Below are 22,992 nucleotides of genomic sequence, written 5' to 3' on the forward strand. Positions count from 1 at the left end.
CCTGCCTTCCCTGCATTATTCCTCCAATAACACATTTCCCTTAGCCTGTCTGTGATGCCTAAAGTAAGACCAACTGGGAGAAAAGGTCTTGGGGGAAGAGTGGCTGAGGGAAGATAAATGACAGGCATGGATAAGGTTCAAAGTGCCCCTCATCCACACAGCTCTTTTGCTCTTAAAATTGGACCCCCAACATCATCCCCACTTTAGAGGTGATTAGGGCAGATCTGCACTTAAAGTGAGGGGTCACTCTGCCACTGTCATGTCTAGTATGTTATAGAGTAGGACCCTATTAATATTTGTTAGTAATAAAGCCCCTACAATTGCTAGGTGCTGTACAAAGGTTTAGCATATCACTAGCCCTGGAGACAGGCTCGCAGTCTAAACTGGTTCCCTTTGGTCTTTCAATGAAGCATCTGTATGCACAGAAAACCAAAAATGTAGTCCACAGTTAAATATGTGGAGGCTATTCCTCATCATCACATGACAAGAGAACAATGGCTTTGTTCACAGTTGTGGGAAGTTTAGGATTCTGGTAGCTTGCTCAGCATTGGGAACAATAAGTTGAAGAGAAATTAGTAGGATCTAGGTAAAGAAGTCCTGGATGCCCTTATAAATGCAAACCAAGGAGAGCATGGGTCATATACAGTCAGGACCAGAAATATTGGAACAAAGATAACTGTTTTGGCAGTTGGCCTCTGTACACCACCACATTGAAGTTGAAAGGAAACACACCCAGATGGGAGCGAAGGCAGGACTTTCAGCTGTAATTCAAGGGGTTTGACAGAAGTGGGGCACTAACCATTCAGGAAGGACAGCCAGTGGCATACACACACACCCATCGTTGGTGGCTCATAAGTAACGGAACAAGCCAACATCATTTCAAACTTAAGGACCGCCTTTAATACCTGGATGAAAATCCTTTGCAGTCAATGACTGTCTGAAGTCTGGAACCCATGGACATGACCAAATGCTGAGTTTCCTCCCTCGAGATGCTTTGCCAGGCCTTTACTGCAGCTGCCTTCAGCTGCTGCTTGTTTGTGGGTCTTTCTGCCTTCAGTTTTGTTTCAGTAAGTGAAAAGCATGCTCTATTGGGTTGAGATCAGGTTACTGACTTGGCCATTGAAGAACATCCCACTTCTTTGCCTTCAGAAACTCTGGGGTAGCTTTTGCTGTATGTTTTGGGTCATTATGCATCTGCAATATGAAGCAGCGTCCTATCAGTTTGGCAGCATTCAGCTGAATCTGAGCAGAAAGTATAGCCCTATACATGTCAGAATTCATCCTGCTGCTTTTATCAGCAGTCAGGTCATCAATAAACACCAGTGACCCAGTTCCATTGGCAGCCATACATGCCCATGCCATAACACTGCCTCCACCAGGTTTGACAGATGATGTGGTATGCTTTGGATCATGAGCTGTTCCTTTCCTTCTCCATACTTTTCCCATCATTCTGGTACAAGTTAAACTTGGTTTCATCAGTCCAAAGAATCTTATTCCAGAACTGGGCAGGCTTTTTTAGGTGTTTGCTGGCAAAGGCTAATCTGGCCTGTCTGTTCTTGAGCGTTACCAGTGGTTTGCACCTTGTTGTGAAGCCTCTGTATTTACATTCATAAAACCGTCTCTTGACTGTAGATGTTGACAATGACATGCCTACTTCCTCAAGAGCGTTCTTGTCCTGGCTAGATGTTGTGAAAGGGTTCCTCTTCACCATGAGCAGAATTCTGCGGTTATCCACTTTAGTTGTCTCCCGTGGTCTTCCAGGCCTTTGCTGTTGTTGAGCTTGCCAGTTAATTCCTTCTTTTTCAGGATGTTCCAAACTGTTGTATTGGCCACTCCCACTGTTTTTGCTATCTCTCTGATGGGTTTATTTTGTTTCCTCAGCCTAGTGATGGCCTCCTTCACTTGCATGGACACCTCTTTGGACCTCATGTTGGGAGTTCCAGTGAACAACTACCAAATGCAAATGTAACCCTCAGAACCACCTCCAGGCCTTTTATCTGCTTGATTGGTCATGGGGTACCCAGGTAACAGGCCACACCTGGCCATGCAGCTGCTTGTCAGCCATTTGTTCCATTACTTATGAGCCACCAACGATGGAGGTGTGTGTATGCCACTGGCTGTCCTTCCTGAATGGTTAGTGCCCCACTTTTGTCAAACCCCTTGAATTACAGCTGAAAGTCCTGACTTCGCTCCCATCTGGGTGTGTTGCCTTTCAACTTCAATGTGGTGGTGTACAGAGGCCAACTGCCAAAACAGTTATCCTTGTTCCAGTATTTCTGGACCTGACTGTAGGTCAGAGAGGCAGCCCCCAACCCAAATATATTCTGGCAAGGAGGCTTCTCTGTTCTTAATCAAAGCTTCTTTAAAAAAAATTAAATGAGAACACATTCATTAAAAAAGTTTAAAAGTTTTTCTTTGGCTAGGTAAGTTAATTTTGTTCCATTTTTGAAACTCCATTTTAGACACAACTGTGACATTTTTATTATTTCTGATACTTTTTTTGGTTAAGTCTCCTTTGAAGTTGAAATGTTTAAAGTTAATTAATCTAGCATAGCCTACTCTTCTGAGATAATGACTGTGAAGTGCTTTGAACACTCTAAGTGCGATGCAAATGTTAAGTAGCAGTATTATCATTTTCCAGCAATCTGATGAAAATGCTGCCTGCGCAATAATGAATAAAGTTGAATACAAGTAAGTGCTTCTGCTTAATAAATCCCTCTGAAATATGTGGTATTGCAGGTACAAATTGCCTGACAGGGTTTCAAAACGGCAGGAAGTTGCTGAGTGAACATCTGCAGAAGATCAAAAACATTTGTTAAGGAATTCTGCGGATTTGACAGTTTCTGGTCCTCCTATCAAGACGGATACAGTCATTCATGATAGAAAGCAAGGGATGAAGGTTACAGAGGACAGCAGGAGAGAACAGCAGAGCCACTAACCTCACTCAGAAACAAAGCCAGCACTAATCAGCATCATATGTAATCCTGTCTTCTGCCAGATATATCAGAGTTTAATGTCAGGGCTGTACATGCTCCTTGACAAATACAAGAAGGCATGCAGCTAGCACATTGGATCTTCCAGTCCAAGAGGCAGATTTACTGCTTTGCACAAGAGGTCTGTCATTCATAGGAAGCAAAGTTTGCATCCAGCAGACTGAATGCTAGAATCCAGTCAGGATCACACACCATTCTCAATACAATCTCTCTCTAGTAAATGTTACTCATGAGAAAGGTTAAATATCACCACTTTACATACCGGCCCTATTAATTTAAATATTTATACTTTACCTTTCCTCAGTGAGCCCAAGGCAGAGAACAACATAAGTTTAAACAACAACTGATTTTAAAAAAACAATTTGATGGCACATACATCAATACAATAAAGCAGCCATATCACATTAGAAGAGCAGAGAGAAAAAGATATGAATAGACCAAGCATAAAAAATGATTCAGCCACAGTGATTAAATCAGCTTCAAAAAGAGAGCAACCATTTATGGCCCAATAGCCTTCCTAAACAGGAAGGTTTTGACTGTCTTACAGAACGCCATTACAGAAGGAGAAAATGAGTCTCCCTCAGGAGGGAGTTCCATGCCTGGGTACAGTCACTGAGAAAGCTCTCTTCCTGGTCGTAAGTGGGCATATTTCTGGTTATATTGTATATGTGACCCCTGTTAACAGCCTGGCTGCAGCATTCTGGACTAATAGCGGTAGCCGAAAACTCTTCATATGCGGCCCTATGTAGAGCACATTTCCAGTAATCCAGACATGATGTAAATAAGGCATGTGCCACCTGACCTAATCTGTAGTGCCCTAAAACCTGGCATATGAGGAAGATAAATAGTTGTTCTGAAAAAAGTGAGGAAATGCTGTAAAACTTTAGCTTTCGTCTGACCACGCCATACAGTTAACATAAAAATGAATAAAGATAATGTAAGCAATGCAAATAACTGGGAATGTCTGAAGGAAGCCTAGCAATCCCTCCACTAATTGCTGAAGGGGTAATAACGCACATATTGATCACAGAAGCTTAATTTGTCTCAAAGTAGGGTCTTCATATACTTGCAAAGCGAGGCAACCTAACACAAACACCCTCAAAGAAAGGGGGCGCCTCTCATTAGATAGAATTATTTCCCAAGGGCTTGTCAAGGAGAAAATCGCAATAAATTAGTGGCAAAAAAATTGATTTTTAAAAAAAGAGAAGGAGGGAGAGAAGCAATACTTAATTCATACATTTCTCTTGCCTGAATAAAGTTGGTGTCTACTTCCTCACCTGGTCTTGAGCACATTATTTCCAAGGAGGTCCCATGGTTTTTGATGGAATCTATGTCCATGTAATGTGCTTACAGTTGGATGTCCATCCAGAATTGTACATTTTTCCTATTACATGGAAGAGCTTTCAGTCTAGAACAGGGTTCCCCAACATTTTTGGGTCAGTGGACACATCTGGAATGTTGAGAGAGTTGGGGGCACTCTCAGAAAATGGCTGCCATGGTTGAGGGCTCGCCCATTTATAAAATGGCTGCCATGGTGGTCATGGCTGGTTACAAACACTAATTTCCCAGAAGGCAAAGGGTGAGACTAAAAGGAAAGTAACTTGCTAATGAACTTAAGTACAAGGCAAAACACAAAACCACTCTTTTGAACCCCAATAAAGATGGATGGCAGCACTTTGCTTTGCAGCATGCCAGCATCCCAGTAAAAAATAATTAATTCAAATATCTTAAGAAATAAAATAAAAATCAGGAGGAGAAGGGAGCCTGACAGGTGGCAAGAGAAGTATCTGTGGGCACACTGGTGCCCACAGGCACTCTGTTGGAAACCCCTGGCTCCAGAAAATGTGTAACATTTGAAGATGGCCCAACAGGCACCTATGTAACTTTGCAGAACTGGGTGGGGGGAATCAGTGCTGCTTCAATAAATCCAAATCTGGTCCTCAGGTTTCTGCTACAAGGCAACTGTATATTTTTTGTAATATTTAAAGAGCATTCATGTCTGAGAACATGTGGTAAACATGCCCCTGGGACTGGCCACTGGCAAGGGTTCCATTGGCAAGGATTCCTGGCCTTTCACACATTTTAGATAAAAGGTAGTCAACCTGTGGTGGGAAATGCGATGACTTCTCTTTCCTGTAACATAGGAAGTAGCCTTAAACGATAGAAATTATTTTAATGTAATAATTTTAATTCTCTCTCTCTCTCTTAGTAAAAGACCACTCTTAAAGAAGCCCTCCTTGGATCCCCAAGTTTTGAACAACTTTCACCCAGTCTCGAATCTGCCATTTTTGGGCAAGATCATGGAGCGGGTGGTGGAGATACAGTTGAAGGCACACTTGGAAGAAGCCGATTATCTAGACCCATTTCGATCGGGCTTCAGGATTGGGCATGAGACAGAAACGGCCTTGGTTGCTTTGGTGGATGTTATGAGGAGGGCTCTGGATAGGGGTGAATGCTCCTTCCTTGTACTCCTCCACCTCTCAGCAGCTTTTGATACCAATGACCATGGTATCCTCTTGGACCACCTGGAGAGGCTGGGCATTGGAGACATTTTATTCCGGTCGTTTTGGTCCTTCCTCTCCGGAAGGTACCAGAGGGTAGCACTGGGAGAGGAGGTGTTGGACCCGTGGCTGCTCACTTGTGGGGTGCCACAGGATGCCATCTTCTCCCTGATGCTATTTAACATCTATATGAAGCTGCTGGGGGCTATCATCAGGAGGTCTGGGGTGCGGTGTTATCAATATGCGGATGACACTCAGCTCTACCTCTCAAATCTTCCGTTCAAATCTTCACCAGGGTTGGCCATGGAATCCCTGCCTAAATATCTGGAGACAGTGAGTGGCTGGATGGGGAGGAATAAGCTGAAGCTGAACCCTGACAAGACCAAGGTACTTTTGCTGGGAGACAAGAGGAGGTTGGGGGATGTTGACCTAGTGTTGAATGGGGTACGGCTACCCTTGAAAGACCAGGTCTGCAGCCTGGGGGTCATTTTAGATTCCCAGCTGTCCATGGAGGCTCAGGTGTCAGCCGTGAGCCAGACAGCGTTGTATCAACTCCATCTGATACGGGGGCTGCACTCCTACCTTCCTGACCATCTGCTCCCATCAGTAGTACATGCCCTGGTCTCCTCTCATCTAGACTACTGTAATGCGCTCTACGTGGGGTTTCCCTTGAAGGTGGTTCGGAAGCTGCACCTGGTGCAGAATGCAGCAGCTCGCCTGATTAAAGGCAGCTGCTGGCGTGATCACATCACTCTGTTGCTGAAAGAGTTGCACTGGTTACCAGTTGTTTTCCAGGCCAAATTCAAGGTGTTGATTTTGACCTTTAAAATCCTATATGGTTCCGGCCCAGCCTATCTCAAGGAGCACCTCCAGCAACACCAGACAGGCTGCTCAACAAGATCAGCCTTCTCTTTGTCCCATCAGCCAGGACAGCTAGGCTGGTGCAGACGAGGGAGTGGGTCTTCTCTGTGGTGGCCCCCACTCTATGGAACTCCCTCCCTAGGGAACTCCGCCATGCCCCCTCTTTTATGAACTTCTGCCATGCATTAAAAACTTGGTTGTTCAGGCAAGCATTTGGGGTGGGTAAGGTATTTTTAAATAATGTTTTAATGTATAATTTTCCTGTTTTAATTTGTACTGTTGTACATCACCCAGAATGAACTTGAGCACACTCCAGGAGAGAGCGGAGGACAGGAAGGCCTGGCGTGCTATGTTCCAAGGGGTCACGAAGAGTCGGACACGACTTACCGACTCAACAACAACAACAACAACAACATCACCCAGAGTGGCCAGGTGACCGGCCAGATGGGTGATTAAGAAATTTAATCAATAAATCAATAAAAATAAAAAAGGGATCGTCAAGACACAGCATTTAGGAATGACCACGCTAAATGAAGCTTCCAGATGTTTATATTACAACTATTTCATATTCTAAATCATGGCTGAGGACAAGCAGATGGCTGAGAATCTTTGGATAGTAAAAGGTGTTTGCCTCACTTTGGGAGTATTACTGAAAAGGCTTCCACGAGGCACCACCCTGTTTTCATTCTCTGCTGACAAAGTTACTCATAATAAAAGGCATCTGCACACTGAGATAAGCTTGGTGGCAGAGGCTTCAGCCCCAAAGGGTCCTCTTTTCACACAGAGATATGTAGAAAACTAGCCCTTCAGGAGAACTGGCTATACATACAGAGTGTGTGTGCATGCGTGTGTGTAGATTTTTCTCTTTACATTTAACCTCCCCAGAAGTCTTTAACTTCTTCTAGTTTATTTTTTGAAGAGCACTGCTTACAATGGCACAGAGACTGAAACCCAGACAACTAAAGATGCCAGATACTCTCTAGTTTTCTTTCACCTCGCTGTATTTGATAAAATGAAGTTATGAAAAGATGAAATCAAGCTACTTCTAGCCTAGAAAGGAAAAATTTATTTCCTACGACATAAAGTTTTGGTTTGTTATTTCTTATATCCAATTATCATCTGCATAGAAATGCAGATTAGCACTGCATGCTGAACATGCCAACCTATCAGTAGACTGTAGAATATTCAGTTTACAGATATTCAGCCACCAAAGTGATTAACTAGATAGAAATTGCAAATTAAGACATACTTTAGAGAGGCCATTGAAAAAATCAACACTGTATAAAATGAGATATGAAATTTCATCTTCAGGAATACTGGCATTGGGAAACTGAAGGTCATATAACTTGTGTCCCCCTGCCCCCACCCTTTCCCCTTTTTAAGGAATGATAATATGCACTGGTAGTAAAACAGATGGCTGGTTCGCACATGCATACTCATTACTCGGTGACTCCAACATTAACTGGTAACTTGCATGAGGAAATAAGCCACTGCAGATCAGACTCCACAGACAGGACTTTCAAATCACTTCAAGTGAAAGCAGTTTACACATTCAGCTGCGACTACCAACTGTGAGAAGAAATCAAGATGTACACGAATGTGTGAACCAGCCCTGTGCACCTTCCTGCAAGTGTGGAGAAATCAGATGATGTAACGTTTATGCAAGCACAGACCAGCTGATTTTGCCACTGCTGTGAATTTTGGCAACATGGCAGTGGCGGGGGGCTGCAGGGCCACACCGGTAGGTGGGAGGGATGGATGCAGCCTGTGGGCTACGTGTTGCCCACCCCCGCTTTAAGGCCCTTGAAGACCAGAGACTAAAGGCCAAACTAAATGTGACAGGGCAGTGGATGTGCTTATGTCTGCCCTATTTACATATAAAGTGGAAGAGGTGGTCAACTCTAAATGAAAAGGAGCACAAGGGGAAGGGAAACAAAACTTGCCCTCTTCCTCTGTCTTAGCTCATTGCACTCCCCTGCTTTAAGCAGTCTTCTTTCAGCCTGGCTCCAATACTGGAATTGAACCAGGCAGGGACAAAACTGCTCAACACAACAGACCACAGTGAGGCAAGGTGGGGACGGGCAGGTCATGTTCTCATCTTCTGCATACTCCTTTTCAGACCCCAACTTTATATGTGAATGGTTGTAAATATAGCCATAAAATATATATGCCTGTCCTACCTTGATCCTGAAACACCAAACACTGGTTTCTTTCACAACACAAATGGGGAATGAGTCTTTTCAGGCACTTGGAAGTATGAACGAGGGTGACTATTTGGGTTTCCTATGAATTTCCCTTGTGTATTACTCTACTGGACCTGTCTACTGTTCAGAATAGAAGACCAGACGCACCTACAGATCTTTGGCTGTCTTGTTTTCTGTTCAGCCTGGATGCCTTTCAAACTCACCTCCCGCCTCCAGCAGGTGCTGCTGAATTAATGGCCTGTACCATGTCTGTGGTGAGAGCATCCAGTAAAGTGGTAATGAATTCCACTTTTTTCCCTTCTGGGCAGCCTGCAAAAGAGAGAAAAGATTAGTATGAACAAATGGGAGACAGAACATGTTCCTCTTCTTTCTGAGGCTCTGCCTATGCTATACTAGGTTGCCACATTTTGGGGTGCAATTTAGACGATTGCTACATACTGCACATTTGCAGGTTGCCTAAACCTTACCTGGGCCCCCAAATTTGACTGTCTATGCATCCCATGGGTATAGTCATCCCATGGGACTACCCCCAAGGTCAAAGACGCAAAGTTATACCTATCTCAGAAAAACTGCACATTCCCCTATAATGAAAGCACAGTTGCACAAACCCATACCATAAATTCAGCATAGTAAACATAAATGACCAACAAAAAGTTTTGCAAAGATTAAAAATAAGTACAGCAAAAGGAAAAAGTAAGGGAAGTCTTGAGGACACAGGAGCTCACAAACATATTTTCACCATAACAGCCAAGTTTGAGATTAATGTGGATTTCAGTCCACATGGAGGTTTTTTTGTCATAGTTTGAAAGTTGTTTATCTTCTTTTAAAATGGTACAACTGGATTCACGCACAGACCTAGCTTCTGGTGGCATCTACACTAATTAGGCACCTTGGGGATTCCTAGAGGACTGAAATGTTGGGTACAAACTGAAAAAAATAAAATAATTACTAGATTGCTTGGTGCAGATGCTACAGACCAGCAGAGTGTTAAAGTACATCCCACTGATCATAATTCAACAGTAAACTGGTATTATAAACTAGAAGCCACAAACATGCTGGGGAGAATCTTTGAGTAGTCAAGCCAGCTACACTGGGCATCTTCCACATTTCTGTAGCAAAATTTGTACAAGAATTCATTGGATGAACATGAGGCATAACAAAAATGATGGGAGGCAGCAGGAAGCCAGGAAACAGAAGCACATCCTGGTCTTTTAGACTTCACTTGAGAGGGGAAAATATTGGGCAGTATCCAATACTGCCGCTGCTCTTCCGCTCATTCCATTGCATTAGTGGGACCCACCACAAGTGCAATGAGGTGTTAGTGTTTCCTAAAGCAACTCCAGAACTGAGTGGGTCAGGACAGGTCAGTAGAGCTCCCTTCTGCGAGCTCTGCTGACCTGCCCCATTCTGGAAATTAGCATTTCTGCTTGTTTCCAGTTGCTTTAAGAACTGCTAGCTCCCTGTTGTGCTGGTGGTGGGCCCTGCTGGCATGCAGGCAGCATAGCATACTGCCAATTCTTTTCCCATACATTTTCTGGTATCATGATCAGGGAGTGTAGCAGTGCACAATAAACCCATTAGCACAGATATAAAACCCAAGATAAAGCCCAATTCTGAAGTCCACGGGCTAATTGTCCATAGTGAACACTGAGGCATCCCCACCACCACCCACCTTCATATTAATCTTAGCTTGTAATGCAGAGGTAAGCAAGCGAGACAGAGTAGGACAAGCAGGTTCTCCTCCACTCTAACCTGGAAGTTCTCTGTCTTTGAATGGGTCATCAATTTCTGGACTCCTTGATCTGGCATTCCTTTCACACACGGGGGTCTCGTATCTAGAGAGTAAAGACATTTCTTTAAAAAACACAGCACATTCTTAAGGTATGGATTTCAGGGGCTCTCACATCCCTCCTCAGCTGGACCAGTGGGTCAATGGGGGTAGCCATGTTTTCTTCCCCATACAATGCCCCTGGGAACAATGCTACATCATTCTAAGGGCTAGTTGAAGCTAGATTTTCAGAGTGCCCATCAGCTAGGCTGCTGGGCTCAGCCAAGCTGCAACTTGGCTTTTTAAAAGAGGGGAGGGGGGAGCCCTGAGACCACTTCATAAATGTAAGTAGTCCCTTTATCCAAACATTTGGGGGGCCCTCACAGACCTCAGGGGATTTTTGTGCCTCCACCCCTAAGAGTTGCAAAATAAACTGGGCTGAATAATCAGCCCAGCCCTAGTTCTAGCGCAAAAGAAACAATTCCTGCAGTGGGAACATTGTCCCCTATGGCATTTATTTATTATCCTGCCCCTGACCGTCACCATCTTTACACATCTGGAGCTGATGGGAGGGGATGGGGCAGAAAAACTGAGTGCTTGGGGTGGGAATAACAGAAGAATGGGTCCTTGTTGTTCCAGAAAAGGAGACTCCTTTGGTCCTAATACTACTTATCTACATCTTTTCCCCAGGACCAGCTCTAAACAGCTGGAGGGGTCAAGGAGGATGAAAGAATAGGAGTACCATGACACTCCCCATCATCCACCCACAATTTTCCCCAAAACACTAGTAAACCAGAACACACTCCTCAGCTGTGTATCAGTTAACTTCCCTTTCTCATACTTTCCAGCAGATAAGTACAGCAGCTAATATATAACATGGGTCCTTTATTACACATGCATCTGCGTGACATGTAGTTAGGCTCTCAGTATGCCTTGTCACACATCCATTTCCACCCTCTTCTGATTCTGTCCTGCTTTCAGAGCAGGGCCAGCCTAAGACACTTTGCTGCCTGAGGCAAGAAGATGGCACCCCTTCCTATTCCATGTACAGAAGCCAGCTGGACTACCAGTTGACTCTTACGTCAATACTCCACTACATGTGGAGGACACTATCTGCCTCCCAGCATCTGCCATCTGAAGCCATCACCTTGCTCTGCCTAATGGGAGGGCCAGCCCTGTTTCAGAGAGTTTTTAGCATCTGAGAGGCTGCTTTTCATCCACAAATCTCAGAACGCATTTTGGAAGTTCCTGAGCTTAAAACATTAGTAAATGAGTATAAAAGGCATGCCAGTCTACACTACTGATTCTCACTGTGGGGAAATCAACATGGCACCAGATTACTCTAGCAACAGAGCCTTACGTTCAGGAACTAAAGTAAAGAGGCAGGAGGAGAATCCAGATTCTGCCATTCATAATCACAATCTTTCACATTATGCCAAAACTCAGGGAAAGATTACACAAGCTTGCAGAACTAATATGTTTGTTTCCCAATTAAGGTGGAAACCTCACATGTACATGTGGAATCTCAGAGAAGGCCCAAACCTTTAATAAAATATGCTTAATCACTTAAAAAATGTATGCTTTAGATTGCCACCTGGCTGGGCTTAAACAGTGGGTTTTAAACCAGTTTTACTAGAGTTTTAAAGTAGGGAACAGGTGAATCTTGAGGGTTTTTTAAAAGCATACGTAGCATCAGCATTTAGACGCAGGGAAATTTAAAAATGAAGATTATTTTATTTCTTTAACATCTAAATAAGTCATGGGCCATTGTTCTCCTCTAGCAGACATGGCAAAAATCATCTCTGCCCTGGACCCACTAACAGGGGAATGCTCCTGCACACTGTAAAGATGCAGTAGAAGAGGGAGAATACAGCAGGCCCTGAGTTCTAAAACAGTGGTCTCCCCCAACCCCATGCCACATTTCACTTTCTAATACATAGAAATTCAAAGGAAATGCTTCTTACCGGGTAGAGGTACCAGGTAGGGGACGACCAGTGTCTACCAGAACACACCAGCAATATCCAGTGGACTGATGACACTGCACTGGCTTGTACAACCCTCCAGGAGCACATTCAGGGATAACAATCCCTTCACGGGGGTTCTGGCTGGCCTCTTCAAGAGCACTTTGCCTCTCCTGGTCACATGAAATAACTTTTTCTGGAAAAGAAAGCACAGGGAAATCATTATCCGTGACATATACAGAAGCTCTCCTTTAATTGAAAACCTGGGGCTAGGTCGTATACCCCTCTTTCAAGCATGACTTACAGTCTGATCCTACATCAGTTTAATGTAAAGCCACACAAGTAGTGACTTAGCACTGCAGCTCAAGTTTTTATATGGACACATTTTTAATTGCCAGAGGTTTAGCATGTGATTAGTTCTTTGTAGTATAACTGTGTGCAAATGGCCTCTTGAAATTCTCCACTGTGTTTGTGGGCAGGGAAAGTGTGTGTCGGGGGAGGCATTTCACTGCATTTCTTCAGGAGGAGAAAGTCTCCAACGATTTCTTGAATGTGGGGCTTACCATTGGCAGCTTCTGTAGCACAGCTTTCTTCTCTTCCCCCTAAGGGTTTATGTTTTTTGCACTGCCATTACAAGCAGCAATAGCAGCAACTGTGTTGGTAATCTGGCCATTATTTTGTGTCCTCCACAGTGCCCCACAAGGTGGCCACCACATTATGCTGCTGGTGTATAGCCCACCCTGCTGCCCAGCAGTCTCCCTGCCTGAGCTGGTTGAGGTGGTCTCGGAGGTGGTGCTGGAGAACCCTAGGACATCCATGCCGAGGCTATCTTGACAGGGCCTGCTCAGGACTTCATAGCAACCAGGACAACCATGGGGCTCTCACTGTACCTCACTGGCCCAACACATATGGCAGAACATACTCTGGACCTAGTTTTTGCTGTTGGGTGGATGAAGGATGATCTGGTTGCGGGGGCGGGGGTCAACAACCCCATTGTCATGGTCAGATCATTTCTTTGTGAAGATTGGTTTGGCGGTAGCAGAGCCTCCCTACAGGGGTGAGGGACCAATTAAGATGGTCCACCCCCGGAGACTTATGGAATCTGATGGATTCCTGAATGCTCTGGGGGATTTTCTGGCTGATAAGGCTGGCGATTTGGTCAAGGCCTTGGTCTCACTATGGAATGGTGAGATGGGAAATGCCATCAATATAATTGCTCCCAAGCGCCCACTCCGGTGCCGTGGAGCCCATAATTCACCTTGGTTTACAGAAGATCTACAGGCCAGACAACAGCTAGAGTGCAGGTGGTACAGGTCTCGGAGTGAGTACGATCGAAGATTAGCAAAGACTCTTCGTTGTGTGTATTATGCAGCAGCAGTGAGGATGGCAAAAAGATCTTATTACACCTCTATTATTTCATCCTCTAAATGTTGCCCAGCAGAATTGTTCCGAGTGGTGAAGAGCCTGTTGGGATCTGGCTTGGGCTTAGAAAAATTGGGATTGGAACCCTCGGTCATTTGCTGGAATAGATTTGCTAGACACTTGAGGAGAAAGTCGCTTGTATTCACTCAGAACTTGACGCCCCAGTTATCGCAGAGCCTGGGGAGGTGTCCAGTGTTCCATCTGGTTGTGTTTCTTGGGATCAGTTTCAGTTGCTGCAGCCCGATGATGTGGACAAGATGCTTGAATCAGTCCGTCCCACCACTTGTAAGGTTCACCCTTGCCCATCTTGGCTAATGCAATCTAGCAGGGGTGGATTAACTGGGTGGGTCCAGGGGGTGGTAAATGCCTCACTCTGTCAGAGGGTGGTGCCTGCCGCCTTGAAAGGGGCTGTAGTGTGCCCTCTTCTGAAGAGGCCCTCCCTGGACCCAGAGGTATGTGAGAACTATCACCCCATAATACCCCCTTTTGGGGCAAGGTGCTTGAGCACATGGTGGCTGGGAAGCTTCAGACGTTCTTGGAGGAAACTGATTATCTGGACCCATTTCAGTCTGATTTCAGGCCAGGGTATGGCGCTGAAATGGCCTTTGTGGGTCTGACTGATGACCTTCTCTGGGTGAAAGACAGGGGAAGTGCTACCCTGTTGATCTCCTGGATCTCTCAATGGCTTTTGACACCATTGATCATGGTATCTTACCAGATCGGCTCTGCAAGGTGGGAGTTGGGGGCACAGTGTTCCACTCCTACCTGTATGGCTGACTCCAGACAGTGGTATTGGGGGATTCCTGTTCCACCCCATGGCTATTAAGCTGTGGGGTGTCACTGAGTTCTGTTCTATCCCCCATGCTGTTCAACATCTATATGAAGTTGTTGGGTGAGGCCATTAGGAGTTTGGGGGTGGGGTGTCACCAGTATGCTGATGATGCTCAGCTCTGCTTCTTGTCGTCGGAGTCAGGTGGGGCAGTGAAGGTGCTGGACCAGTGCCTGGAGGCTGTAATGGGCTGGATGAGGGTCAATAAACTGAAGCTAAATCCTGACAAGATGGAAGCTCTGTGGATTGGTGGTTCCCGAATCCGGAAACTGGGTAAGCGACCTGCCCTGGATCAGGTTACACTCCACCTGAAGGAGCAGGTGTGTAGCTTGGGACTCCTAGATCCATTTCTGTCACTGGAGCGCCAGGTGGACTCTGTGGCCCAGAGTACTTGTGTCCAGCTTCAGCTGATTCGCCAGCTGTGGCCTTTCCTGGACAGGGATAATCTAGCCACAATAGTACATGCACTGGTAACTTCCCAATTAGACTACTGAAATGGACTTTATGTGGGGCTGCCCTTGAAGACAACTTGGAAGTTGAAGCTAGTGCAAAATGCAGCAGCTAGACTGTTGACTGGAACATCTCATAAAGATCATACAACACCAGTTTTAAAGGAATTTCACTGGCTGCCAATATGTTTCCAATTGGAATTCAAGGGGCCAGTGATGACATTTAAAGCCCTAAGCGGCTTGGGACCTCGATATTTGAGGGAGCGCCTCTCCCTATATATGCTTGCTCGAGCATTGAGATCTGTTGGAGGAGCGCTCCTCTGCATCCCACCAGTGCGAGACACACGCTATGGTGGGAGAGGGCCTTCTCTGCTGTGGCACCCTGGCTGTGGAATGCCCTCCCCTTGGAGGCCCAATTGGCGTAGATGTTGGTTTCATTTTGGTGCAAAGTTAACACATGCTTTTCACCAAAGCCTTAGCGGGCTAACTGAATTCCCTAAAGTTGCACACTGTTTTAAGTGTTTTATTGTTTTAGATTTTTTTTAATTGGCATTAGCTTGTTTAATGGTTTATGTTTTTAGCTGTTTAAATTATTTATTGTTTTATACTGTTTAAATGTATTTTATCTGTACACTGCTCTGAGATCTTAATGATATAGGGCAGGATACAAATGTTATAACTAACTAACTAAATAGGAGAAAATGTGGGGGAAGTTCTTTTATTTCTAAGGGGGTAAGAAAAAGAAAAATCTCAGAAACTTTCTCAGAAAAATGTCTTCTTTCCCCAGCACCTTCACCAGGAGCTCACAGACATTAAGGCCTGGTTCACACATAACGGCAACCTGGAGTACGGGTTGTCATTGAATTGTGGATTGTCATTATGCGCAAACCCTCCACTATAGTTAAACTATTGGTTGTTAGCCAGGAACAACCTAGAGTTCAAAACCCAACAACAAACCATGGGTTCCTTTCCTGGGTTGTTTGTGGTTAACAACACGTAATTAAACCATAGCGCAGGGTTTGCACATAACAACAACCCATACTCTGGGTTGTCATTACCTGCGCACCAGGCCTAGGTTTCTGAGGGGTGATTGTGGATACGTCTTGTCTTTAATGTAGATGCTTATAATACTGCACCTTCCCTTCAAGGCCTGTAGCAGGTGTGAGCGGGAGCATTTCTGAGGGAGAGGGAGAGCTAATCCTGTGCCAAAATCTATCCTCCAATTTCCAAACTTTTATTTCCCCCATGAAAGGATTCCAGGTTACTGCACCATTCTCAGGGTTCCTTAGAATTACGTTTTAATTTCTTTTGGTGGTGTTTCTGAGCTTACGTTATCATTGCGAGGTGGCTGAGGCTGCTGCTGTGTGTGTGTGTGTGGGGGGAGTTTCTGTTACACATCTCTCCATTACTCTGCAGCCGCTGTTGCTGCCCACGCTTTCTGATTTGAAAAAGCGTGATCTGAGAGAGGAGTTACTTCATGACATCTTCCACTGGGCTTTAATTCAAGCGCAGGAAGCCCGGGAGACTGCCAGAGAAATGAATGTACAATGAAAGACAGGCCACACATACAGACATACACACACACACACACACACACACACACACCCTAGCTCCCTCATAAGTAAGGTAAGCACAAGTACCGCAAACCCAACCCATGAGGCTTTCTCAGAAATTTTCTTCTCCTTTGAACATTTTTTCAAAAGCAATTTCTTTTCTATCAAATTGAATGAGAATGGTAAAAAAAAAAAAATGTGGAAGAAATTTTCAGCACAGCCCACTTTATAGTACTTGCTAGCTGAGGTAGAAAAGATGCCAACATCCAGAGATGCTAGGCCCTTACATTTCAATCCAGCAGTTTTCAGCCTGTGTTCCATGGAAGCCTGGAGTTCCTTGGAATCTTAGAAAGAGGTCCTCAGTGAAAACATCACTAATAATGGACAAGCTTCCCTGAGGTTTTCCAGCATTATTACTGATCCTCCCCAGCAATGCACCACAACAGGGAAGTGTTGGGCATGTTCAAAGGTGCAGTCAGTTATTTCAAGGGCTTCTTCACACAACACTTTTACCCTGAGATTGAGATGGCTCTCTCTTGGAAGTTTGCGGGCTCTTTACATGATGCCATGAACCTCCAAGATGTCTCCTGCACCAAATACCCTTTGTTCCATTGTTAAATAGATCACAGATAATGAACTATCAAATTACCCTGTTGTATTCTGCTTGAGTTTCCTCCTGAAAAGAGGAAACGTGGCAAGAAGAGGAGCGAGATCAATGAAAAATAATGGAAGACTCAGATAGGGGGAGAAGGGGGGGGGAAGGGGCGGGAGAAAAGGAAGCAGGTGAAAAAGGGAGTTGTTGTGATCCTGCATTTAAAACGGAAGCAGAAAGCCCCGTTTTAAATGCAGGATTTAGGGCAGTGTGGAGATGCCTCAATAGTCTTGGCTAATGCTCTGCATAGATTGGCAGTGCAGCCTAAAATGGGCCCCAGAATCCCCTGGGGATTCCATGGCAGATGTGGTGGGGTTCACTGGCAGATAAAATACATGTAGAATGGGTTCTTTGTGGCAGTGGTAGGCAACTTGGTGCCCTCCAGATGTCTGGGTTACAACTCCCATAAACCCTGGCCATTGCCCATGCTGGCTGAGGCTTATGGGAGTTGTATCAGGAATATCAGGAAGCCACCAGGTTGTCTTCCCCTGCCCTACAGAGTTTGAAACCACCACCTAGACATTTACAATAAAAAAATTACCACAGAGAAATCTGCACAAATGATGCACTAAAGAAGAATTTCCAACTATGTATACAATTATGTGTTCCAACTATGTGTGTAAACTTGGCAAACCTAGAATGTAACTTAATCGAAGTTGCAAAGTAGAGAAGGGAGAAGAGATAGTTTTTAAAAATGAACATTTGAAAAGTTCAGTCCTCAGCTGATATTTAAGCTGATTTCACATTTCTGACAAGTTTTACTTAAAAAAAAAAAAAAAAGGCGACTTTCTCTGCTGCATACAAACAAGGCGTCATTCAGTCAGAGGCCTCTGGGCATCCTCAGAAATCAATTACATCACATGCTGCCAAATTACTGAAACTCCCTGCCTGACAGCAATTTACACCTTCACTGTCAAGGTGAGGTGGGTCATTCACTTATTCAGATGCAGAGAAAGACAGCCAAATAATCCCCTCTCTGGCCTGCTCAGTTTTTTCATTCATTTGTTTTATGCAACAAAGCTGTGGGGTGGGGTGGGGTGGGGTGGGGTGGGGTGGGGGGAACAAACAAAAAAATGCACTGCTGAAACCAAGAGCATTTCAGGAATATTTATACCTAACTCTTATGCAAGCAGAGATTCAAAGCAAAACGTTGAGTTGAAGTTCTAATTCACACAAACATCAGAAGAGGTTGCAAAATTCTCTGGACTACACCATGTCAGATTGCAGGTTGGGAATTGCACGGATGGATAAAACATAGGAAGCTGCCTTATACCAAGTCAGATCATTTTTCCATCTAGCCCAGCATTGGTGACACTGGCCTGGTTTACACGATCACCGCAGCTTAAACAAACAATGGTGGCTTGTTTAAGCTACGGCATGTGCCGGCATATGCCAGCCGCCATTGGCTTAATTATCCACCTGGGCATGGCTTGTCATGGGAGGGCTTCTGCCCTGAAAGGCAGCCAAGAAATATAATGATGATGATGATGTAATTTGAAACAATCCTCAAATAACTCATAGGCTGTTGTTGTGTTACCTGAGGGTTGTTTCCCACTCCAACAAGCTATGCCGCCTGTGTTCAGACAACACGACAAGCTGCACCTGGGTAGGTAATTAGGCAAATGGTGCCCAGCATGTACTGGAACACTTGTTTAAGCCACGGTGATCATGTGAACTGGGTCACTGACTGGCAGTGGCTCTCCAGGGTTTCAGGCAGGAGTTTTCCAGCCCTACCTGGAGATGCTGGGGATTGAACCTGGGGCTTTCTCCATGCAAAGCAGGTGCTCTGAGCTACAGCCTCTTCCCATTTCCTCCCTATGGTTCCCATGAAGGGTAGGATAGAACTCTTCTCCATGGCATGTTAGCTTTCTAAGTGCAGGAAATAGTTTTGTATGCATTCTTTCATGCAGGGCTCCACCAGTAGTGTGAACAGGTACAGTCCAGACACTAGTTTACTACATGAAAACTGCTTACATGAAAAATGAATGCTTCTCTACATTAAAATTAAGGGATATGTCTATCCTGTGGAGAGAGAACAATGTTCAGTTTACTGAACAGGTAGGGGAAGGAGGTGCTGACAACTTGGCCAGGGTAACAAGGCTGTGACCATTTTTAAAAGAATGAGACTGTCACATTATCCTATCTTTGGTGTGACTGTTGACAGTCATCATGAAAACAATCCAACAATACTGCCAACCCACTACTACCACCAAAGGAAGGCTGGCTGGCCTTTGGGGAGATTAAAAAGTCTTGATAGCATTTTCCAGCAAGAGGCAAGAGAAGCAAGATAACTGCTAGCAATCTCCTTTCAATCAGAGCTGCTGAGCTCAAAAACACTGAACTGCTTTTATGCTCAATGCAGTTTCTACTAATTCTACATGTTTTGAATTAGCTCCTTTGAAGCCACAGACTAATTTATAAGAAGTCAAGACAGAGCATCAACAAGTATGGCTTATTTGTGAATCACATTTTTCCTATGAAGACCTTTTTGTAATGTCATTCATAGGGGTGTATTCACAGTGTCTCCAGCCTCATGCAGTGTAAAGCATATAGATCATGTTTCCCTACAGATGCTTAATGATCAACAGCGTAAGGCACTAAGCCTATGAGACAGCCAACGATTAGAAAGATGGCCCAGTTCTGCCTGGCACAAACAGATGGAAAAAACAGGGTTCAGAGCAACTCCAAATAAAAATTGTGGAGTCTGGATTTGCTTAAGTTCTTGTTTGTAGAATAAAAGCTGCTTCAGTTAAACTCTAACTCTAATTTCCCAAACTCCACAAATCATTGTGGCAGAAATACTGGGATAATACTTCAGTAGTGGGGGTGCCCTGATCAGGACCTCCAAGGAGGTTCTCAACAAACAGAAGATCACATAAGGGCAGGTAGTTATTAAGGTATTCTAGGCCTAGACCCTTTAGAGCTGTAAAAGGCCCAAAACAGCACTTTATATTGGTCCTGGAAACTAAATGGAAATCAATACAGACGTTGCAAGATAGGCATTATATGTGAATGTTTTAGTGCAATCAACAGACTACTCTTTAATGCGCGTTATCTAACCAGTGTTCCCTTTCCATCAATTTTCATTTATTACATTTCTATACCATCATCCAATAGCCTCTCTGGGTGGCTCATAAAAATTAAAAACCATTAAGGGCGCAATCCTATGGAATGTGCCCTGAGTACTCATAAGCCTTCAAACTTGGAGGCTTACACATATCCAATGTGGAGTGGGAGGCACCTCACGCCTCCCACTCTGCATTTTAGCTAGACATGCAATTTCACCTGTCCAGTGAAGGCTTCGGGGAGGGGGAGGGAAGGAGGCTGGGGAAGGCTGAGATTACCTCATAGCCCCACGTCCCCAGTCTCCTCCCTTCCTCACCTCCAGGAATGCCTTCTTTTCCCCATCTCCGTGCTCCATTTTGTGAGCACAGACAGGAAGCTGGCATGGTTCTCTCTGCGCCAGCTACAAGGAGGGGTGGGGTGGGGGAAGGGAAGGGAAGGGAAGGGAAGGGAAGGGAAGGGAAAGGGAGCATGGTTTCCTGGCTCCCAGCTTGGAGCCCTGTCTACAAGCTCAGAGCCAGGAAACTGGCCAATCCTATGTCCCGATGCTATCTAGGGGACATAGGATTGCTTCCTAAAACACATTATATAAAGTACAAAAAAGCATTTATGTAAAAACCGTATAAACAAATAGCACACATACAGACAAGATATATCTAAAAACATTTTTAAACAATCATCCAAAGATGATCCAGGACCTAATTAAAAACTCATTATATGCCGCCAAATGCCTAAGAGAAGAGGGCAGTTTTAACTTGGCATTGAAATGTTGGCGCCAGGCAGGGCTCATCGGGGAGATAATTGGGGGGCCGCCACCAAAAGGCCCTCTCTTTTGTTGCCACCCTCGGAGCCTCCCTCGGAGGAGGCACTCAGAGGAGGGCCTTGGATGCTTGGACTTGCTTTAAGGGTAGGTTCATGCCAGGAGAGGCACTCCATCAGGTATTGTGGTCCTGAGCCATGTAAGGCTTTAATATCACCAATATGTCTGTAGGAGGAATTCTAGTTGGAATTTCCCATGCTAACTCAAATTATTTCATCAACAGGATTCCATGGGCCATAGCAAAAATGGAAAGCTCATTCTTAGACTGTTGTCCAAATTACTGAGGATGATTGTAGCTGGGGAACATAAGAAGAGCCATGGTGGATCAGTCCAAAGGCCTACATAGCACAGCATTCTGTTCTCAATAGCCAACCAGATGCCTATGAGAAGCCCACAACAGGACACAAATACAATAGCACCCTCCCATTTGTGTTCCCCAGCAAATGGTTTTCAGAGGATACTGCCTCTGATACTGGATGTAATATGTGTATAACCATAATGACGGGTAGCCATTGATATCCTTATTCTCCATGGGTTGGATCCAACCCTCGCTCAACAGGACTTCCCCATCCTCTTGTCCCCCCTGCAGCACCTCACGTGCCCCAAATCTGCTTCAGGGGATCCTCCCAACCCTCCAGAGCAGATTTCGGGGCACTGGGGAGGGGGGCTGAGGGGGAATCAATTCCACAAGTAGTTCCCTTCCACTGGAGGAATGATACCACTGGATACTACCCCATGATTTTGTCTAATTCCCTTTTAAAGTCATTCAAGTTGGTGACATCCCTGCAGAAGTCTCGCATGATTGAAGGAGCACATGAAAAATGAAGTGAATCTTAGCATGTCACATATCATCCAACATTTCCATCAGAACTTATGGTTCATAGAATAGTCATTGAATAGTAGGGTTGAAAGGGGCCTACAAGGCCATCGACTCCAACCCCCAGTTCAGTGTTATTGTTTACAACACTAGGTCATCATAATATAATTCTGGTTCCCATATGTACAGTCCCAAGTGTGCAGTCACACTTCACAGCCACCATATAAACATGTGTTAATCAACCTTTCACTTGAATCTTAGGCTGCTTCCAGATGAGGTTTTCATTGTGCAATTGCCCCGCCACATTCATGGGACTTTAGGGGAGGTGTCCCAATGGCATCATCTTCCATTTGTTTTTCCCACCACTTCCATCTTTTTTTCTTACCATTAAAAATTCCTTTAAGGAAGGAAAGATGGAATAACTTTACAATACCATTGGATTGGTAGTGCTAAGTCTCACCTGTCTGGAAGCACCTTTAGTCCCACCCTTGCACAGAATTCAGACATTGGGAGATAAGATCCAGTCAACAAGTGCTGATCCTGGCATGGCCATAACAAGGAGCATTCAAGGAAATTGTTATTGTTGTTCAGTCGTTAAGTCATGTCCGACTCTTCGTGACCCCATGGACCATAGCACGCCAGGCCTTCCTGTCCTCCGCTCTCTCCCGGAGTGTGCTTAAGTCCATATTCATTGCATCAGTGATGCTATCTAGCCATCTCATCCTCTGCCGTCCCCTTCTCCTTTTGCCTTCAGTCTTTCCCAGCATCAGGGTCTTTTCCAGGGAGTTTTCTCTTCACATTAGGTGGCCAAAATATTTAAGCTTCAGCTTCAGTATCTGTCCTTCCAATGAGCACTCAGGGTTGATTTCCTTTAGGATTGGCTGAACTGACCTCTTTGCTGTCCAGGGGACTCGTAAGAGTCTTCTCCAGCACCACAGTTCAAAAGCATCAATTCTTCGGCGCTCAGCCTTCCTTATAGTCCAGCTCTCACAGCCATACGTTGCTACTGGGAAAACCATAGCTTTGATTAGACGGACCTTTGTCGGCAAGGTGATGTCTCTACTTCTTACTATGCTGTCTAGGTTTGCCATAGCTTTCC

General features: G+C 44.8%; 1 protein-coding gene across 4 annotated transcripts in view; it reads right to left on the reverse strand.

Annotated features, from left to right (window-relative positions):
- Positions 1 to 22,992, reverse strand: part of SMOC1 (SPARC related modular calcium binding 1) — a 124,942-nt gene that overhangs the window by 14,540 nt on the left and 87,410 nt on the right. For all 4 annotated transcript variants that reach the window (XM_084847922.1, XM_084847924.1, XM_084847923.1 and 1 more), the window contains exons 8-10: positions 12,292 to 12,484; positions 10,312 to 10,394; positions 8,763 to 8,868 (exon numbers count right to left, since the gene is read on the reverse strand). In XM_084847922.1, coding sequence (XP_084704048.1) covers positions 8,763 to 8,868; positions 10,312 to 10,394; positions 12,292 to 12,484 — 382 coding nt within the window. The remainder of the gene's footprint in view (positions 1 to 8,762; positions 8,869 to 10,311; positions 10,395 to 12,291; positions 12,485 to 22,992) is intronic.

This window comes from Heloderma suspectum, chromosome 1, assembly GCF_057233095.1.
Source record: "Heloderma suspectum isolate Gila_16-S chromosome 1, 16-S_ref, whole genome shotgun sequence".
In the NCBI taxonomy this organism is placed as follows: domain Eukaryota; kingdom Metazoa; phylum Chordata; class Lepidosauria; order Squamata; family Helodermatidae; genus Heloderma; species Heloderma suspectum.